The 20,588-nt window shown below is 41.3% G+C and overlaps 1 protein-coding gene across 1 annotated transcript in view; it reads left to right on the top strand.

Annotated features, from left to right (window-relative positions):
- The window catches only part of LOC132826481 (G protein-coupled receptor kinase 5-like), a 222,639-nt gene that overhangs the window by 167,597 nt on the left and 34,454 nt on the right, over positions 1 to 20,588 (top strand). The window contains exons 5-8 of the mRNA XM_060842439.1: positions 986 to 1,086; positions 17,757 to 17,849; positions 19,635 to 19,698; positions 19,998 to 20,138. Of these exons, the coding sequence (XP_060698422.1) occupies positions 986 to 1,086; positions 17,757 to 17,849; positions 19,635 to 19,698; positions 19,998 to 20,138 (399 nt within the window). The remainder of the gene's footprint in view (positions 1 to 985; positions 1,087 to 17,756; positions 17,850 to 19,634; positions 19,699 to 19,997; positions 20,139 to 20,588) is intronic.

Here is a 20,588-nt window from a genome sequence, read left to right as displayed (position 1 = left end):
TGCTAAAATGACACCAGAGTGTGGCAACAAACACTTTTTCACTGCATTTTGTTTTGTAAAAATGCAAGTGACAATAAGTTTCTATCCAACCTGACCCGTACCGCCTTGCAGAATTGGGTGACCACAGCAGTTATATAAGATGCAGGCCGAGCAGTGTTGAGCAAGTTTGCTGGGATAGATGGTGGGGAGTCCAGTAGGGGAGCAGTCTAAACCTGGCTGCCCAAAATTAAGCTGTTTTGAGTGGGGTGTGTGCACATGATACACACTCCCTGCGCAAACCATTAAGTTTGAGTTAAGGCCAAATGATGACAAATCACCCCAAATTATTTTTCACCATGTCCCAGCTGAGTTATAACAATTGGTTATCAACTCACTGGGAAAAAAGGAATTAAAATAGTTTGTGGATAGGAAAAGGGTGGTAAGCATCTTTAAGCTTTAAACTTCCCTTCCACTAGTTTCTGTTGGGAGGAGGGAATTAAAATTCTGCTTTCATCTCTCTCATAGCAGTGATTTATTACTAGCAGAATGGACAGCAGTAAGAACAAAAATTAAACTTTACAGGGCCCATTATTAGCAGGCAAACCAAATGGAGAAATAGTTTATAAAAGTGGAAAATCCATCATACTGTGCATCATTTGAAAAAAACTAATGAGGAACTACTTGATGTCAGGTAAAATCATTAGTGTGGGTTTCACTGTAATTATCTTAGAATATACTTTCTAAATGTGCAGATACTTCTTTTTAAAAAAAAGAGATAAACTATTTACATGCAACCAATGTTCCTAAATATTTCAGGGACTGTGCAGTATATAATTAATCATTTGTGATAATAGCAAAGAAGGTAAAATTGGTATGTTTATTCTTAATGCCAAACGATTGTGGAAATTAATTTCCAATATTTTAAAAAATATCTTTGCAGATTTAACAAAGCCCAGTTATGACTTAGTGTTTCTTTAATTATGTTCAAATACTGTGTGTGTTTCAGTCCCCAGGATATATACGAGAAGTCAGCGAGGATATTGTCCAGCAATGTAAAGAGAAACTTGAAATGAGTGCGTGCAAAGAGCTGTTCTGTAACTGTGTAAAGTAAGTGCAAAAACACAATGTCGGACTTCTCTATTATTCATTAGGGAGTGATTTGTGTTCTCCATTTAACACAAATATCCAGTTACGCCAGTTACTTTCTCATAATTTGAAACATGATAATTATATTTCTCTTGCTATTTAGTTTTCACTTAATTATTACCATAAGTATGTCCTCTGGAATGTTACATTTGAGCTTTATTGGTTGCTCACTTTGAATAATGAATCCCCCAGTACAAATCTGATAAAGATGTTAAGTTCAAGTAGCTAGATTGTGAGGTACATTCACCATTCATAACGTCTCTTATCTTCATTATCTGCATTTCGACAACCAAAGCATTTTTCTTCAATGAAAACAATCTGTCACCAGCTCAGTATGTAAAAGTGTTTCCCAATCTACATAGCGATAGTATTGATAGTGCCTCAACTCATTGTGCCTAACTCAATCATTGTACTTAAATCTATTTATGTAGTACCTTTACCATAAGGTGAGTTCAGAATGTATCACCGAGGAAAAACAGAAGCTGAGGAATTGAACGGTTAAGAAACGATCAGGAGTTAGAGGGAAATTCATAATCTTCCTGGTCCCCTGACAGGTGTTGAAAGTGAGATGGGAGGAATTCCACCACAAGGCCATTGGGTCAAGGGTCAAATGTGATCCTACCTCCAAGTGGCTTGGTGGAGGTGGTTCATCAAAAGTGACACCTAACCACTGCTTGGAATTTGAGGAATTAAATGCCCAACTGTGAGCAGATTTCAGATTGTGTTGGGATCTCCTCGCACTGATCAGTCCCCATAGACAGCAGAGACCAACAAGTGCCTGAAGGCAGCTTGTCATGGCAGGAGGTGGGAGCTCATGAGGCTTTTTTCAATATTTAGCAGAGGTGTGGGGATCATGGCCACAAGGGTATCCTTGACATGGGTAAGCCAACAGCAGTGATTAAAATTTAATTTGTATTTCCTATCCTGGTGTGAAATAAAATTAGGTGGCACAGCGGTCGAGATCAGGAAATGATCCCACCAGGCAATTAGTTTTAATGTGCTTAATATTCCATCTGAAGTTTCAAGAGAGCTTTTAAGAGGAGAAGCGATTAGACAGAATAAGAAAGGGCTCAGTAAATGCAAATTCTGACATCAATAGCAAAGTTTAAAAAGTGTGCCTATACAAATGGCAGTTGTTCACAGTCGATGTCATGGAGAGTGTTTAAGGTTTGCAATGGATTGCAAGATGAAATAGCATACCAACATCTAGCTTTATTACAAGATAAATCATTAGTTATTGCCATTTATTGCTAACTTTTTTTTATCCAAAGACAATTATTTCAGTTTATTGTTCAACAGCCTTGGTTTTTCTTTGTATTTTCAATCAAACAAATTGAACAGGAAATTTTACAATCCAATTTCCTTTACGAATGTTCATTTTGGCGCACTTAAATATTAGGCTCCACGGTGCACCAACTATATGCTTGTATCAGGCAAGTAGTCTGTTGTAATAGTATGCAATTTTGAAAAGTTTGCTTTAATTTTTACATTGTTATATTGCATTGAAAATGTTTGCTATTGGTTTTAGGTTTCTTGAACACTTTTGGGCCTTTTTTGGTGGAAAAGATTTTAATTCTCATTCATTAGCACTTGGATGACACTTTATTTTGGATGTAGTTTTAAATTGTCTGCAAGTGTTTAACTAAAATAGATCTATCCAATGCACAATGATAGAAGGACACATTCCATTAAATGTGCAATGTTTTGTGATTCGCTGCATCCTCTCTATCTGGGTAAATACACTGTTGGGGGATGTTAATCAACTTATATTCAAATTGGTAGACTAAAATCCCTATTTATCTTTGTAAATACGTTGTACTGGACAGTAATGTAGAATACAACTTCAGAATACACTAATATACTTCCAAATCTTTTTTGTCATTATTTCATGTTATAATAATTTATCTTACATTTTATTTTTCTCCACAAGTGTCTATAATTCTATGAAATGTGTAACCAATACAAAAGTAAAAAACTCAACACAGTCTTTGCGATGGTCTAATTGCTCTGATTATAAATATTTTGTATGTCTTTCATGCTTACCGTTTTCAGAGAACAGTGTCTGGGGTGTCGTTCATCCCTCCTCAAATGCATCATGTGTAAATGTAAATAGTTACAGCCTGCAGGATCTTCAATTGGCGTGCCATTGTAAATCCAAACCAATCTTTCCTTCAAGTCCCTGCTCAATGGGCAGAATTTTCCCCACTCTGTTATGGTATGTCTGTTATGGTATGGGCAAGTTGGGAAAATATTGTGATGTAAAAGACTCTGATTTTTCCCTTGAACTTTAAATGGTGATGCCAGAATCTCACTATTCTGGCACTGACCTTATTTGCATGCATTTCCATCTTGGGAATGCCCCAACTCATCTTTTTGCTATGCCATTTCCAGTTTTGTATAGAGATTAGATTTGATTCCCTACAGTGTGGAAACAGGCCATTCAGCCCAACCAGTCCACACCGGCCCTCCGAAGAGCAACCCACCCAGACCCATTCCCCTCTGACTAATGCACCTAACACTATGGGCAATTTAGCATGGCCAATTCACCTGTCCTGCACATCTTTGGAATGTGGGAGGAAACCGGAGGAAACCCCCGTAGACACAGGGAGAATGTGCAATCTCCACACAGTCACCCAAGGCTGGAATCGAACTTGGGACCCTGGTGCTGTGAGGCAGCAGTGCTAACCACTGAGCCACTGTGCTATCCGTTCTCTCCTTCCCAGAGAAACTGGATGACACAAATTCCCAAACTCTAAGTCAGAGCCAGTACTTGGAGGTTATGACTTGACAAAATTGTGGCCCAATCATCATCCAACAGTGCTTTCACTACAATGTCCTGACAAGCTTCAGGGACGCTGTCGTCTTTGACCCTTCACCCACAGAAGTCAAGATTGACAAACCACCAACTTAACCATGTCATTATGTCTGCTCTTGGGCCCCCTCTCACACCACTTTAGCTCTTCAAGACTTGACTTTGGAACTCATGAGCACCTACAGGTTGAATGTTTCTGCCGGATCGCTTTACTTGCAAGGTCACGTACATCTCGTGGATCTGCACATGGTGAATCGTACACCTCTTAGCTTGCATTCACTCACTTGGAGGCTACCAGCCTCTGTACTTGATGTTGCTTTGCTGTTCAGTAATGGACTACCACTTATATGGCTTGGAATGCTTTTCAGATCAGAGAACAAGACAGGTAGCTTGTGGATATGTCAGTGTCACACCCACAACATTACCAGCAGCTCACCCAGCAAATATATTGTGTGTGCTTCCAGCTAATGGCTGTGAGTGAAAGTCACTGGGAAACAACTTGTAATGAGGTCCAAGGGGAACTACAGTCAGATTCCAGTCCAGGGACTGGACCACGATCAGACCTGCAGGTCACTGCAACCAGTCCAAGGATTATGGGTAGATCAATCAGGATGCTTTGTAAACCTCAGTTCAGCTGACGTCATTCTGATGCGTGGGCCATAATCGGTCCTGGTGATTTGGGTAGTGACTGAGGGGGCTTATTGGAGAAGTCCAATGGAACCCTGAGAAAGCAGACAACTGAAGTCTGTTGATGAGGTTTCGGTGCACTGAGATACTGAGGGATGATTACAGTGATGGGGACAATTCTACATAGAAAGTTGCAATCTCATTGATAATCAGAGGGCTCTGGGAGCTGCAGAAGATGGAGCTGGGTATTGGCAGGGAGATGCTAATGAGTTAGTCACTCTGGCCTCTGTATGCAGGGTATGAGAGCAGATGGGTACAAGCCCATCAAAAGCATGGGTATTCGCAGATTCCATGAGCTCTGGGTGTAAAGAGCAGACATATTAATAGTCATATAAAAGGTCCAAACAGAAGCTGGGAGGAGGCTGAGAGGTCACAGGGAAAACAGGACACTTGCAAAGTTACTGTTTCGTTCTTTGGGAGTGGAGTGAACGGCTTGGAATTGAAGCAGTCACAGGAATCATGTCTCCACTGTTTCAGTAATGCCATCCATTAGCATCATTTTAAACTACATCAGCAGGACCTTCATTGTCCAAAAATGGACATACCAAATCTTGTCCTCAAGCAATTAGGAGCATCACTTTGTTCACTCTAAGTCCCTTATCGAGTCAGCAAAGCAACCGTAATTGACCAAAAGCACATCAAGTGATTACAAGTCTTGTGTCATTGTTACACCACCTCCCATATACATAATGGGCACAGAAAAGAGATGGGTATAATAAAAGGGGCATGAGGGTGAGGAAGGAGCGAGAGGAATACGTGGGATTAATGGGGCATATGGCGTTAGGTTTTGAGTCATGATTCCAACTATCCCAATGTCTGAGTAAACAGTAGCACACCTCCTAGCCTGCCTTGCCTTGCATTAACCTCTGTGCTGCCTAAGACCTTCGTTCAGAGACAGCTTGGATCCAATCCCAGCCTCCTTCCCTGACGTGCAAATAGGAACATACAGAGGCTTCCTTACAGTGGAGAGCTTTGCAGGGTGACGATCTTTCCCAACTCCCAATACCCATTCCCATTCCCTTCACAGACATCAGTCCTGCTCCTAGCATTTGAATGGGTACGTCAAGTATTTAAGATGCTATCATCTACAGGGCTATGGACCAAGACTTGGAAGGTGAAATTAGATGAGAGCGCTCTTTCTCAACAGGCTGGGACATGTTGGCCCCCTGTGTTGTAAACCTTTCTCTTTCCATGAGTGATCTGGCTGGAGATTTCGCAAACAATACAAAAGATTAGTCACTTCAGAAAAGCTGCTTTCTTTGTAATAAGAATTCAGGGTCACAGGATTATCTTTGTTCCCTATCTGGATATTAGTGTGCCTAGAATGGGATGTTCCCAAAATCTATAAAAATGAAATAATGCCGGACAGGAGATCAGCCATCATGTGGTCTACTATCTCTCAACAAGGCGAGAGTTTTACACTACAGAGAGTGCATCTTGTTCCAAGTTTTTGCAGTGTAAATTCACTGCATTTGGCTAAGAAATGACATTACTTTCAGATCTTTATGGGATGTCAGTTGGCCCCAGATCAGGTTTTTGTGCGTCCCAGGAACCCGCTAGCTACAAGATGATTTATCTGTTGTTGAATCATCGGTTAAAATCCCCAGTTACTGTTAAAAAGTGAACTAAGCATTAAAAGCCCATTTTCTGTTGGCAAAAGACTTGAGTGTATTTTATAATGTTTTAAATATTTCCTTTTGGTTCTATTTCTTTAAAAGTGGTACTTCACATTTCCACTTACCATCATATCTATTTATGGCAGACCTTAAGCAATGACTATTACTCATGTCATAGAGAAATTAACCACTTTTGCCTGCAGGCTTAAGACCAATCCATAACCAATTATCTTCCCCGCATTAAAATGTATTGGAATGTGTATTTGGAAATGTCACCACTCAAAAATAACACATTTTGAGTTTGTATCTTTGCTTGCTGTGATTAACATATAATCACTGTTCTGATCCCATTGATGAAGGCTATTGTGAATGTATGACCTGGGCAGTGTCTATGGCACTATAAGAGTGTAATTCGCTTTAACAATTTTCCCTTTATTATGATCTTAACCGTTGCACAGGATTTAACGTGTTGGTTTCTTCTCTAAGATTATGAAGATGCCATTTTACATCATAGGAAAATTTCTTTTGACAGTATGTCTGCTTTATTGCTGTAATAGACTACAGTTAATTCCTTGGAGGAGACAATGGTAGAACTGTTTAGTGTCAGACACGAGAGACTGAACGAGCAAAGTGAACTTCCAGAGAGTGATTTATGATCCAGCAAACTGTTTGCATGTGATTCTTGCAAAATGTTGCCAACACATAATTGAATTTAAGCAAGGTGGGTTATGGCAATAGCAATAAAGGGCAACGATTGAAGCAAAACTGTGCAGTATTTAGTGGATGCAATGGATGTTTATACTGGAGGGTACATTGATTTACATTGGACTTTCTATTTTTGCAATAATTACAGGTAGTTCTTCCCTAATGTGATGGTTGTGGTCTTGCGCAACCCTGCATTATAGAAGAATCACGCTTTAGAAACACTGCTTGAATTGTTGGCGATGTAATCTCATCATAATCAATACACTTGTGCTTTAGAAACAGTGTCCTCAATTCCTCAACAGACTGCCATGTATGTTTAACCGGTATGGCTAGATTGAATGGACAGTGGAAACCTAAGGTAGCAGGTAGAGAAGAAAAACCAGAAAAAATGAGAAAATCTTGTAAGGTTTGTAGCAGAGGGCTTGGTAGCTAATCACCATTGCTGCTTGGTGGATTGGAATTGTGATTTAAAGACCAAAGCTAGTGGGAAGCAATGGAGACGATTAATTCATGCACCATCTTGAACATCCCAACTTATATATATCCTATTCTGATTGGGAATGGTCATTGCTTGAACCTTGTATGACACAATATTATTTTATCCATATAGTTTGTTGGCTTTTCATCTTGTAGCAGAGAATTCAATCAAGCTGTGCTGGAAACATTGAAAGCATTTATTGTCAGCAAGATCCATGCTGAAGTTGATTTTAGTGTAAATACTGCATAAGCGGATCCAAGAAACTTTGGGCAATTATGTTTGAAAAATCTGTGGCAGAACCTTAAATACTATACCCGAGTTATTGAATCGACAGGCAGCTCAAAACGTTTCTGTAATGTTTAAGTAGAAAGGTGATGTTGATGGCTACTACAAATGGACCGTGTACTGTGGAGCAAGTTCCAATGTTGAGCAGTGAACAGAACACAGTAGAAATGTAATAAAAGGAAATTGGCATTAAATAAAGATCTGAAAATGTGTTGCTGGAAAAGCGCAGCAGATCAGGCAGCATCCAAGGAGCAGGAGAATCGACGTTTCGGGCCTGAGCCCTTCTTCAGGAAGATTCTTCTGCTCCTTGGATGCTGCCTGACCTGCTGCGCTTTTCCAGCAACACATTTTCAGCTCTGATCTCCAGCATCTGCAGTCCTCACTTTCTCCATTAAGATGCCCATTTGAAGAGCCAGTGTAGGCATGATCAGCCAAATGGTCTCCTTCTGCACTAAGATTTTTATGATTCAAATTTCTACCTGGGATCTGGCTGAAGTGTGTTAGCTTCATGTTTGAAAAGTCAACTGAAGCTGATTATGTTGTGTACACATGGCATTTTAAATATTATTCTAAGTTAAGATAACTATAATTAAAGCATAAAGTACAAGATCTGTGCTTGGATTTGGAGGTTTGTTAATATTTCTCCTTTTTTCAAAGTACGTCAAAGAAGCAGTTAATTATGCTGAAGCCATGCACAGCCTTTATCTGTGGTTATTTTAAGGCTGAGTCAGCGTGTGGTTGAGGAAACACTAATATGAGTAAAATTAGCAGTCTCTCTTTCGCTCTTCCAAGTGTAAATCAGTACCAACTGTAAACATTTGTTGATGAAGTACAGAAACACCTCACTCTTTGCTTTCTTGGGGAATATATTAGCTCATGGCAAATTGTGCATTCCTTCAATTGAAGATCTCGTGGCTGATTTTTCAAAACACTATGCAAGGGCATAGTGGGTCCAGCTAGTTTCTGAAATGCGAGATGCTGAGAAGATCTTCAAATATTTTCTAATGATTATACAGGGTAGAACAATGAGGAAAGGTTGTGGGGGGGGGGGGGCAAATACTTAGGAATTGCCATTCACACTTAAGAGCTGATAGTTACAGAATCAGTAGTCTTCATTGACCTCAATCATAGCTGTGTATATTCTGAGTGATAAAATGTGAGTGTCAACAAAATGATAAAATTCTGAGTGTCAACAAAATCTCTGTAAATACATTTGAGCTTTGCACTTCTGGTACCACCTATGTGTTTGTGGAAAAGAGCTACTATCCCATTAAATTGAATAATGGTAGTGGCTGTTCTAAACTTAAATGTAATAAAATCTGAGAGACTTGTATAAGGTCATCAGTACGCAATAAATGTGGTGCATGGTTCACAAAAGGCACAATAAAATACTGAGAGGATTATAAGGGAATTGAGAATCTGTTGTGTTTTCTAAAACATGGCTAGATGCTGCAGTTTTTTTAGATTAGATTCCCTACAGTGTGGAAACAGGCCCTTCGGCCCAACAAGTCAACACCGACCCTCTGAGGAGTAACCCACCCAGTCCCATTTCCCTCTGACTAATGTACTCCAGGCAATTTAGCATGACCAATTCCCCTGGCCTTCACATCTTTTGGACTGTGGGAGGAAACCGGAGCACCTGAAGGAAATCCACGCAGACACAGGGAGAACATGTAAACTCCACACAGACAGTCACCCGAGGCTGGAATCGAACCTGGGACCCTCATGCTGTGTGGCAGCCGCTAACCACTGAGCCCATTGTTGTGGGTATGTTTGTTGAGCTGGGAATTTGACTAATAGACATTTTGTTCCCTTTCTAGATGACATCCTCAGTGTTGTGGAGCCTCCTGTGAAGCGCTGCTGTACTATGTCTTTTGGCATTTGTTTGGTTTCATTCCCACTGTTTCCAGTTGCCGGTTCTGGTTGTTCATTGCAGTGGTTGCTATATTGGGTCTAGGTCAATATTTTTATTGGTGGAGTCCGTGGATGAGTGCCAAGCTTCTAGGAATTCTCTGGCTGCCCTCTGTTTGGCTTGTTCTATTATGGTTGGGTTGTTGCAGTCAAATTTGTGATCCTTGTCATCTGTGTATATCGATACTAAGGATAGCTGGGTCATGGTGTTTAGTGGCTAGTTGATGTTCATGAATGCAGATTGCGATTTGTCTGCCTGTTTGTCCTATATGGTGTTTTGTGCAGTCTCTGCATGGAATCTTGTACACCACGGATATCCTGCTCATGATGGGTATTGGGTCTTTTGTTCTGGTAAGTCGTTATGAGTGTGGCTGTCGGTTTATGGGATGTCATAAATCTGAGTGGTAGGAGGAGTCTGGCTGTCAGTTCTGATTCATTATTTAAGGTAGTGTATTGGATCGTAGCATATCCTTGTCACGATATTTGTCTGCCACCCATCTATGGATGAAGTTGCAGGTGAAAGATTCTAAAACCAGCAAGGAAATGCGAATCTTTTTCCAACTGCCTGAGTGCTATCTACGAGCAACTCTGATTCCTACATGAATGCAGAAGAAATCAAATGCTATCACCCTGTATCAGGTGCAGACCATTAATCAATATCCCATAAGCCAGAGAAACAGCCAGACAAAATGGCCTCAGGATGATCCAGGTGATGAGTATGGATGCACACAACAGACGACACAGGTATGGACAAGAAATTGTGCACCAAAAACGGAATGTCTGCAAACTAAATTCCCAGCTCCGCGAACATATTCACAACAACTGCAAGTGGCACCCAAGATACAAATCTTTACACAAATCTTGAATGCCTATAGACTGTTGGGCTATTAAAGCAGAGAAAACTGTGAATTGATTCTGGCATTCATTACTGGGAAAGATTTGATATTACTAGACCTGAACTTGTTTACATTATCCTTTTGCAAAAATCCATTTTCAGTATCTGATATTGGGAGGGGTGGTGAATTTTGTCACCAACCAAACCTTACACACAATATTCCAAAAGATGGCTTTAGAAACTTACAATTATTTGCAGGAACCTGTTTCGATTCCATCTAAACTAATGTCTGTGCTGTTAGAATTTGTATTGCAAATGACTAGAACCACTAGCATATGATCAGAAAATGCATCACTGCCTCCAACAGGCAGTGGAATACAATTTCCAAGAAACAACATTTATCAACCAAAATTACTGCCAAAAAAAACTGAAGATAGGGCTTTTGAGATTAAGGGTGGAACTTTCCCTTAATTTGTGTGGTGTAGCAATGATGAGAAAGGTGAGAAAACACTGAGAGAATGGAAATAGCCTGAATCTCAAGGAGCACAAAGTTACATGCTGCCAGTCCTGATTTGAATGGAGAATTGTTTTCCCAGTTTTCTGTACAAACCTTAAATGGCAAATTCGGAATCTCGCCATTAAGCAGCAGTTGCCTAACTCTCATGCATTTGCATGTCATTAAAGCTCCAACTCCCCTCATTAGTACACCACTTATCTTTCCTTTTCCAGGAACCATGTGGTGCAAATTCCTGACATGCAGCTGAGAGTGGACATCTGGCAGATGAATCTTCTCAAATGCTTGTCCCAACCATAATCCAACTATTTCTCCTTAACAATATCCCTGCCTGTTCTTTGAACAACATTCTCCATGACCCTTCATCTGCACAAATTGGCATCAGCTTCACCACATCATACCTGCTCTTGGACCAACTGTTGTACCATTTCACACTTTACTGGAGAGCTCAGGGATACTGAGGTCTTGACTCTGCCAGGTCGCTTTGCACACAAGAACATGAGCATCTCTTCAATCTCTTACAGCTTGTGGATCTTGGCTTCTTTCTTCCCAGTCTCTCATTTTGTAATTGTTTGGACACTGCCAGCCTTTGCGCACCCAATAATCTCTTTTCTGCTCAGACTCATTTCCTTCAGCACTGAGTTACAGGCTGTCAGCCTCTGCGTGGTTCCAGTTACTTTCTTAGTACATAAGGTCTTTCGCGCTCAGTTGCAGGCGTGCATTGCTTTTCAGTCAGAGGGCTGGAAGGGTTATTTATTTCAGATGAGAACCGTTGAGTGTACATAATACATGCAATCATGAACATTGCAGGGTGCAGTGGCGAAGAGAGATTAGATGATAGCATTGATCTTTGCCGAGTGGGGAAGATCACTGACCTCCTTCCTGCATTGTTCGGTGACTCCCTTCACCCAGGACATGTCACTGACCCAAGATGTCATGGTCGGTGGCGTGGCTTCCTGTTGCAATCTGACAAAACTGGGAGCTCCAAGCCGTGCCCAGAAAGTAAAGAGAACCAGAGCAGGAGAGAATGTTCAAGCTTTGCCACATCTGAAGCAGCGTGCCTCTGGACTTTCAATGTCATGCCAGCAGCTTGCACATCAGGTGGTCCTGACAGCGGTAGTATCTCCACCCCCTCTGACTGCTCAAACAAGGAGCAGGCAGAGGCCATTCAGCCCTTCAGGTCTGAGAGAAAATCGTTGGCCCCCTCTCTCTAAATGGGCAGGAAAATGAAGCTGGAACAATTAGAGTCAGAGTCATAGAGATGTACAGCATGGAAACAGACCATTCGGTCCAACTCGTCCATGTCGACCAGGTATCCCAACCCAATCTTGTCCCACCTGCCAGCATCCGGCCCATATCCCTCCAAAACCCATCCTATTCATATACTCATCCAGGTGCCTTTTAAATGTTGCAGTTGTACCGGCCTTCACCACATCCTCTGGCAGCTCATTCCATACATGTACCACTCTCTGCGAGAAAAAGTTGCCCCTTAGGTCTCTTTTAAATCTTTCCCCTCTCCCCCTAAACCTATGCCCTCTAGTTCTGGACTCCCCAACCCCAGGGAAAAGACTTTGTCTACTTACCCGATCCATGCCCCTCATGATTTTATAAACCTCTATGAGGTCTCCCCTTAGCCTCCGACGCTTCAGGGAAAGCAGTCCCAGCTTATTCAGCCTCTCCATAGAGCTCAAATCCTCCAACCCTGGCAACATCCCTGTAAATCTTTTCTGAACCTTTCAAATTTCACGACATCCTTCCAATAGGAAGGAAATGAAAATTGCACACAATATTCTAACAGTGGGGCCTAACCAATGTCCTGTACAGCCACAGCATGACCTCCCAACTCCTGTACTCAATACTCTGACCAATAAAAGAAAGCAAACCAAATGCCACCTTCACTATCCTATCTACCTGCGACTCCACTTTCAAGGAGCTATGAACCTGCACTCCAAGGTCTCTTTGTTCAGCAATACTCCCCAGGGCTTTCTCATTAAATGTGTATAAGTCCTGCCAAGATTTGCTTTCCCAAAATGCAGCACGATGCATTTATCCAAATTAAACACCATCTGACATTTCTCAGTCCATTGGCTCATCTGATCAAGATCCCACTGTAATCTGAGGTAACCTCCTTTGATGTCCACTATACCTCCAATTTTGGTGTCATGTGCAAACTTACTAATGGTGGAGTATTCAAGTGGCAGGCAACTGGAAGCTCAGAGTCATTTTTGCAGACAGAGCATATTGCTCAACAAAGCGATTACAATTTGCAGCTCATCTCCCCAGAGTACTGGAGCCCACACTGAGAGCAGCAAATATAATAGTCTAGATTGAGTTGCTGCTTCTCCTGGAAGTTGTGTCTGGAGTTTAGGATAGTGAGGAGGAAGGGGTAAACAGGCAAGTGTTGCATCTTCTGTGATTGCCTAGAAAAGAACTGTAGGGGTATGGGGACGTGTTGGAGAAGTGGACCAAGGTGTCCTAAAGAGAGCGGTCACTGCAAAATGCTGACAGTGGAGGGGAGACAGATATGAATCTGCATCCAATAGTGGCATCCCACTGGAGGTGGCTGAAATGGTGGTTTATGATCCTCTAGATGCTGTTCGGGCGGGAAGTGAGGACTAAGAAAGATCCTATTTGTGTCGTGGGAGGGAAGAGTAGAGGTGAGGGCACAAGTCTGAGATATGTGTCAGACATGACTAAGCATCCTGTCAACTACAGTGATGGGGAATCTTCAGTTGACGGAAAAGGTGGACACTTTTGATGACCTTGGAGGAATGTAAAATCATTATAGCAAATGCAATGGAGATGGAGAAACTGGGAAAATGAATGGTGTCTTCACAGGAAGCAGGGTGAGAGGATGCAGACTGTGGGAGTTGAAAAGTTTGTAGAGGATGCCAGTGGCCAGCCTGTCCCTGGAAATAGAAACAGGTGTCAAGGGGGCAGCAGCCCTGATGATGTCATCGGCCCAGCGGGGAAGTTGGGAGGAGGAACCAGAGTAGGAATGTTCCTTGTATTCCACAAAGGTATAACTGAAGCCATACCTCTGATCTCCAGACGGATAGTGAAGTTAAAGGAGAAGTTGCTTAAAATGAGGACGAGTTTGGCCAGAGAGAGGAGGCTGGTGATGGATGGGGACAGTTCAGTCTTCTTTCCAGGAAAAGTAGAGAGTCTAAGACCTTCCTGATGGAAAGTTGACATGCAGAGAGGTTACATGGTTTAAAAAAAGTGGCCGGTTCCAACAAACAAGAAATTATGAAACTGATGTAAAGCATCAGAAGAATTGCAGATGCAACTGGGAAGGGACTGGATGAGGGGAAAGGAAAAAAAAAATGAGTCAACATTGAAAGGGGCAGGAGTGGACAGAAACAACGGATCTGCCCAGGCAGTCCTGTTAGTGAATTTTGGGGAAGTAGAAGCCAGCTTATTAGGATTTGGGGACTGTCTGCGCGGAGGTTTGGGGTAGTGGGATAGGATGAGGTTCGTGACAGTCATGGACACAACAGCCAGATTTCAATGATCCAAAAGGAGGTCGGAAGTGCTCAAGAGATGGCAGCCTCCACAATGAAGAATTCAGTGCGTCAGACAACAGCACAACTCTTGTCAACAGGCTTATTTACAAAGTCAGGGTTGGATCTGGGATCTGGGATCTGGGATCTGGATCTGGATCTGGGAACAGAGTGCAGTCAGTTCAAATGGAGATAGTTTCCAATGGGTGATGAGGAGCAGCGAAATTAAGGCAACTGATATCATGTCAACAGTTCTCAGTGAACAGGTCAAGTGCAGGTAAAAAGGCCAGAGGGAGGCATCCAGGTGGAGGGAGTATTTTGAAGGTGGGTGAAGGGATCTGTGGGACAGGGAGAAGACTCCTGTCCAAGAGAAATCGGCACAGATGGAAAGTGACAGAAGAGGAGTTCAACACAACAGAGCTTTCAGAAGAGAGTGAAGTCAGAAGGGTAGTAAACACACAGGAAGAGATGGGGTTAGGAGAAGGATGGAGACAAGGTGAGGCAGAAGAAGGGAAGGTAGGAAGGTACCAGAGGGACGGGGTAGTTTGCATTCCTTAATACCCAAAAGGAAGATCAAAGGTAGAACACTCGCTCCATGCCAGGCTGTGTATTCTGAATCTTATGTAAACACTTCAGCTGCAACGGGGCAACTTTTGTCCTTTTTAGAATCCCTACAGTGTAAAAACAGGCTTTTTGGCCCAACACGTCACACCGTCTGGCCAAACAGCATTCTACCCAGATTCGCCACCCCCACCCTGTCCCCATAACCCTGCATTTCCCTTGTCTAACCTACCTAGCCTAAATATCCCTGGACACTGCAGGCAATTTATCATGGCCAATCTACCTAGCCAGTACATCTTTAGATTGTGGAAGGAAACTAGAGCATGTGGAGAAAACCCACGCCGATACAGGGAGAATGTGAAAACTCCACACAGACAGTCTCCCGAGGCTGGAATTGCAACTGGGTCCTTGGCACTGTGAGGTAACAGTGCTAACCACTGAGCCACTGTGTCACCAAATACCTTGATTTGGGCAAATACAGATTAAAGCAGTTCCACAGATATTTTTCTCAACTAGTGGATTGAGGATTTCATCTTCCTGATAACAAGGTATTCCAGAAAAGTAGGGAAGTAGGACCGAGTGTGGCAGTTGGGGAGGTGATGGCCCAGTGGTATTATCGCTGGACTGTTAATTAAGCGACCCAGATAATGTTCTGGGGATCCAGGTTCAAATCACTCCATGGCAGATGGTGGATTTTGAATTCAGTAAAAGAAAATCTGAATGAAGAGTCAGTTGATGACCATGAATCCATTGTAGATTATTGGAAAAATCCATCTGGTTCACTAATGTCCTTTAGCAAAGGAAATTGCTGTCCTTACCTGGTCTGGCCTACGCATGTTTGGCCCACAGCAATGTGGTTGGCTCTTGCTCTAGGCAGTTAGGGATGAGCAGTAAATGCCGGCTTAGCCAGCAATGCTGTCATCCCATGAATGACTTTTTAAAAGTATATCAAAGAAACAGTTAAAATGCTGGAGAAGAATGATGTAGTCAAACATTGTTGAGGAAAATAATAGTCAGTGGGAGAACTATTACACTGTTGGTATGTGCTGACTGCCACCACATAGTGGAAAGAAATAAGGTAACAAATTTGCAGGTAAACTCTAGAAAGATGCAAGAACTATTTTAAGGAGTTAATGGGAAGCTTCAGTTTCCCTATGAACGACTGGATAAACAATGTTATTAAAAACAGCAAAAGGAATACCTGAATTGTCCAAATCTTAGATCAGTCTGTTCTCGGCCCAACAACAAGAATGTTGGATTGAGTTTTGGGAATTGAGGGGAGCATATTTCAGTAGGAAAAGATATGAGGAGCAGCCTCCTTTAATCTCTAACAATCAATCCACCCAGACTTGCTATCCGGCAGAGTTCAGGAATTCTTGATGAAGGGCTTATACGTGAAACATCGATTCTCCTGCTGCTCGGATGCTGCTTGACCTGCTGTTCTTTTCCAGCAACACACTCTCGACTCTGATCTCCAGCACCTGCAGTCCTCACTTCCTCCTACTAGACATCAGGACAAGAAAAGCTAAAGGACAGCAAGTGGAGAGTATAGTGAATGGCTGCTTTTCAAACTAGAGGCGGTGGTCCACAGGAACTAGCATTAGGGCAGCTGTTCTTTTTATTAAATCACATATCAATGAGATGGGCCTGGGAAGCTTAGCAAATTATTCAAAGTAAACAATGAGTCGGATAGGGACGATCCCAAGGATGTCAAAGGCTGGTGAAAAGAACAACAGCTCGGTAGACGAAATTTAATGCAGAGGAATATGAAGCAATACATTTTGGTATAGAAAGATGAGAGGTAATTTACATTAAATGGTACAATTTTAAAGTGCAAACAGAGGCACTTGTGGGTGTATCTGCACAAATCTTTGTGTCAGAATAAGTTGACAAAGCTGTTAAGAAACATATGAGTTTTTTTATTTATTAATAGAGGAATAGAATACAAAAATAAGGAAGTTGTGCGAAAATGTTTATAAGGCATTGGTTAGGCCCCAGCTGAAGTATTGTATTCGATTTGCAAACACACTTTAGGAAGGATGTCAAGCTGGATAGAGAGTGTAGAGAGATTTAGTAGAACCAATACCATGGAGTTGGAAAGTGAGATTGGGTTCTTGCTCAAACTAAAGGTTACACCATGGACTGATGGCCTCCTCCTTTGGATTTCAATGATGCTCCGTCAACTCCAATGTGAAGATATTGGGAGTTGTTCTCCATGGAGAAGTTAAAAGTTTCGGTCAAGTTATTTAAAAATCCTGAACAGTTTGATACTGTAAATCAAGTAGATTGTTTCCAGAAAAGTGAGTAACTAGAGGACATAGATTTATGGTGAAAGGCAGAAAACCAGAGCTAACATGAGGATTTTGTTTTTGCTTCAACCCAGAGAGTTGTGATCTATAGTGCACTGCCTCAGAAGGTCATGAAAGCAGAATCAACAATAACTTCGCAGTTGGCTAAATGCTGAAAGGGAATAGAACTAAAGTCCTATGGAAAAGCAGCAGAAGGGTGGCATTAATTGGATAGCTGTAACACAAAATAAGCATGAGCAACATAGGCCAAATGGTCTCCTGTGTTATGATTTGATTCAAATGATGCTGTAGATTATTGTGGTCACACCTGAAATAATGTGCAATCTTTGTTACGATTCCTGCAAGATTACTATTCCTGTCAGTTTGCACAAATTAACATGTTTCTCGATTGTATTTTCATAATGTTGTAAAATAGGTCAGTGCACGATTATCTCAGTGGACAACCATTTAATGAATACCAGGAAAGCATGTATTTTGATCGTTTTCTGCAGTGGAAGTGGCTGGAAAGGTAAGGCTCGTGGAAGCAAAGATGTATGTCTTTACGTTGCATTTTTATTTAAAGCATGTTAAAGCTACTGAACAGTCAAAAGATTTAAACTGGCACTACAAATTGGGGCATGCTTACAACAGATTTGTTTTACTTGCCAATAATGAAACTTGTTAATGAGAGATTTTGGAGTTAGGGAATCATAAAGGCCATCAAATTGATCTATTGATGTTCAATACATGTATACATTGTCTCATTGTTGGTACGTACTGTTTCCCAATAATTCTATGCTCTTTACCCCTCGGGATGTGGATAAGAGACAAACTATATGCAGATTGCAGCCACTGCTGCTCTGCAGCTGAGGATGGTGTAAATGTCCGAAGCAAGTTTCCTCTTTTCAGGCTTTCTCCCTCCAACCATCTTTTTACATTATTAAGCCTATTCTGGTTCACTCTATTATTTGTAATCTGCTGGCTACCTTGCATTTTGTTTGGTGCCTGCTTATTGACGTATAATGAATTATTTAGTAGTGCTATGACTATGCTATTAAGCAAACTGAGGATTGCCATTAATGCAGTGGAACAATGATTGAAACCAGAGCTAAAACTTGTAAAAATCATAATTCAACATTGAACCAGATGGAAAATGTTTGCTTTGACAGTGTGTATATTAAAGCCTGGTGAGCTAAAGAGCTGTAGCCTGGTACTTAAAGGGGAAATGTAATCTATTAAATTGTCATAAAAAATGTTAAAGGGAATTAACTATGCATTTATAGAATCAAACTTTAACTCTGCTTTTTATTTAAAACTGCTGCTAAGAGACAGACATTTTGTTTAGAATTCTCTGGGTGTGATGAGATTTATTTTGTTTCAGTAATAATATGAATGAAACTAATGGAGTGTGAGCAACATTGGTCTAGACTTCAGTCTGGAAACTAGTTGTATATTGGCAAGGGAGGGCAGGTTCTGTGCTGTGCGGGCTGGTGTGATGGGAGTGGGTGCTTTTGCAAGGTTAGGAAAGCCCAAAGAATAGGTTTCTTGAATGTCATAGAATCCCTACAGTGTGGAAGCAGGCCATTCAGCCCATTGTGTCAACACTAACCCTCTGAAGACCCATCCACCTGGACCCATCTCCCTATCATAAACCTGTAACCCTGTATTTCCCATGGCTAATCCACCTAGCCTGTGCATCCCTGGATACCATGGGCAATTTAACCTGGCCAATCCACCAAATCTGCACTTCCTTGGACTGTAGAGGGGGAAACTGGAGCACACTGAGGAAACTCATGCAGAGCATCTGCAAACTCCCCACAGACAGTCATCCGAGGGTCACACCTGGGTCCCCGGCACTGTGACGCAGCAGTGCTAACCACTGAGTCACCATGCTGCCCTTGTAGAATGTAGCTGCCCCAGAGCTCCAGTGGCCTATTCCCGCTGACGGGAAGTTTGAATCACAGGTCAGAGGGCTTGCAACTGCACTTCTTTCTTTTAAAAAAAGCTATAAAGATACTTCAGTCTTTGAGGTAATACTATCAGCCACGAAGCATATTTCTTATTAACAATTGGATGACAAAAAAAAATTATCAATGGGTGAACATGTTCTGTATAATATTACTTAAATTAATCCTATTGCAAAACAAATGAGACCCAAAGAGGAGATGTTGAAGTGCTTAAGAAAATGGAGATGGAGAATTTCTAGTATCTTTGAGGCAATGTTAGAACTTATCTGCCACTAAGTTGTTTCTCCACTCATCCATCCCAAAAGCAAAGATGTGCGTTGTTTGCTCAGGTTGTATTTTTCTTTCAGACAAGCTGTAACGAAAAACACATTTCGGCAATATCGAGTACTGGGAAAAGGTGGCTTTGGTGAGGTAAGATATCTTGGCAGCACTCAAGTATTTTCTTCCTTCTTGAATTCAAATTAAGTGCAAGAAAAATACCTTCTTTGAACTTACATTTATGTGTTTAAATGATTTCCAAAATGTTTTAACTAATATTTTAGTGGCCTCAGTCAAAATTCTAAAATATATCTGCAATTTCATCATCCATGCAACCTGCTGAAATATTAATCCAGGTTTAGAGGTTATATGTCTTTGAAGGCCCTAACATTTTTATTGTTCTAAATACATGTAAATGTATAGAACTAATTGTTCTGTCTGCTTCAATATAGGTCTGTGCTTGTCAAGTGCGAGCCACAGGGAAAATGTATGCTTGTAAGAAGTTAGAGAAAAAGCGAATAAAAAAACGAAAAGGAGAGGCGATGGCTTTAAATGAAAAGCAGATTTTAGAAAAAGTAAACAGTAGATTTGTAGTAAGTATTTGAGTATCATTACCATGTGATATGTTGACAGGTGTGTACAGTCCACCTTGAACGATATTCAGAATCCGAACCAATTTGGCTTTGAGTGTTGAATGTTCTGTTTATTACGTCCTTGTTTTGTGCCTCATACAACACCATTAGAAAGGTATAATTTTGTCCACCACTCTGTTTTGAGATTATGCTAAGCATGTTTAATCTTCAACAGCACTAAGTAAACAATGCAACATATGCAGAAACGATACTATTTGCTGTCTTAATATTTTGGTGGATTTTAACTTAATTGACAAATCATACTTCAGTTTCTTTCTTTGAAATAGTGAATATGTTGGGAACTGTACACATCATTTCATGCAGGGAGAAGCTAATGGTTGTAATTTGAATTTAGTTAGATTTCGGTTAATCTGTTTAATCTTTTTCTCATTTGCCACTGGCTTTCTACTG

The sequence above is a fragment of the Hemiscyllium ocellatum genome, chromosome 22 (genome assembly GCF_020745735.1).
Source record: "Hemiscyllium ocellatum isolate sHemOce1 chromosome 22, sHemOce1.pat.X.cur, whole genome shotgun sequence".
NCBI classification, from domain to species: Eukaryota; Metazoa; Chordata; class Chondrichthyes; order Orectolobiformes; family Hemiscylliidae; genus Hemiscyllium; species Hemiscyllium ocellatum.
This window is presented reverse-complemented; position numbering and strand designations above follow the sequence as displayed.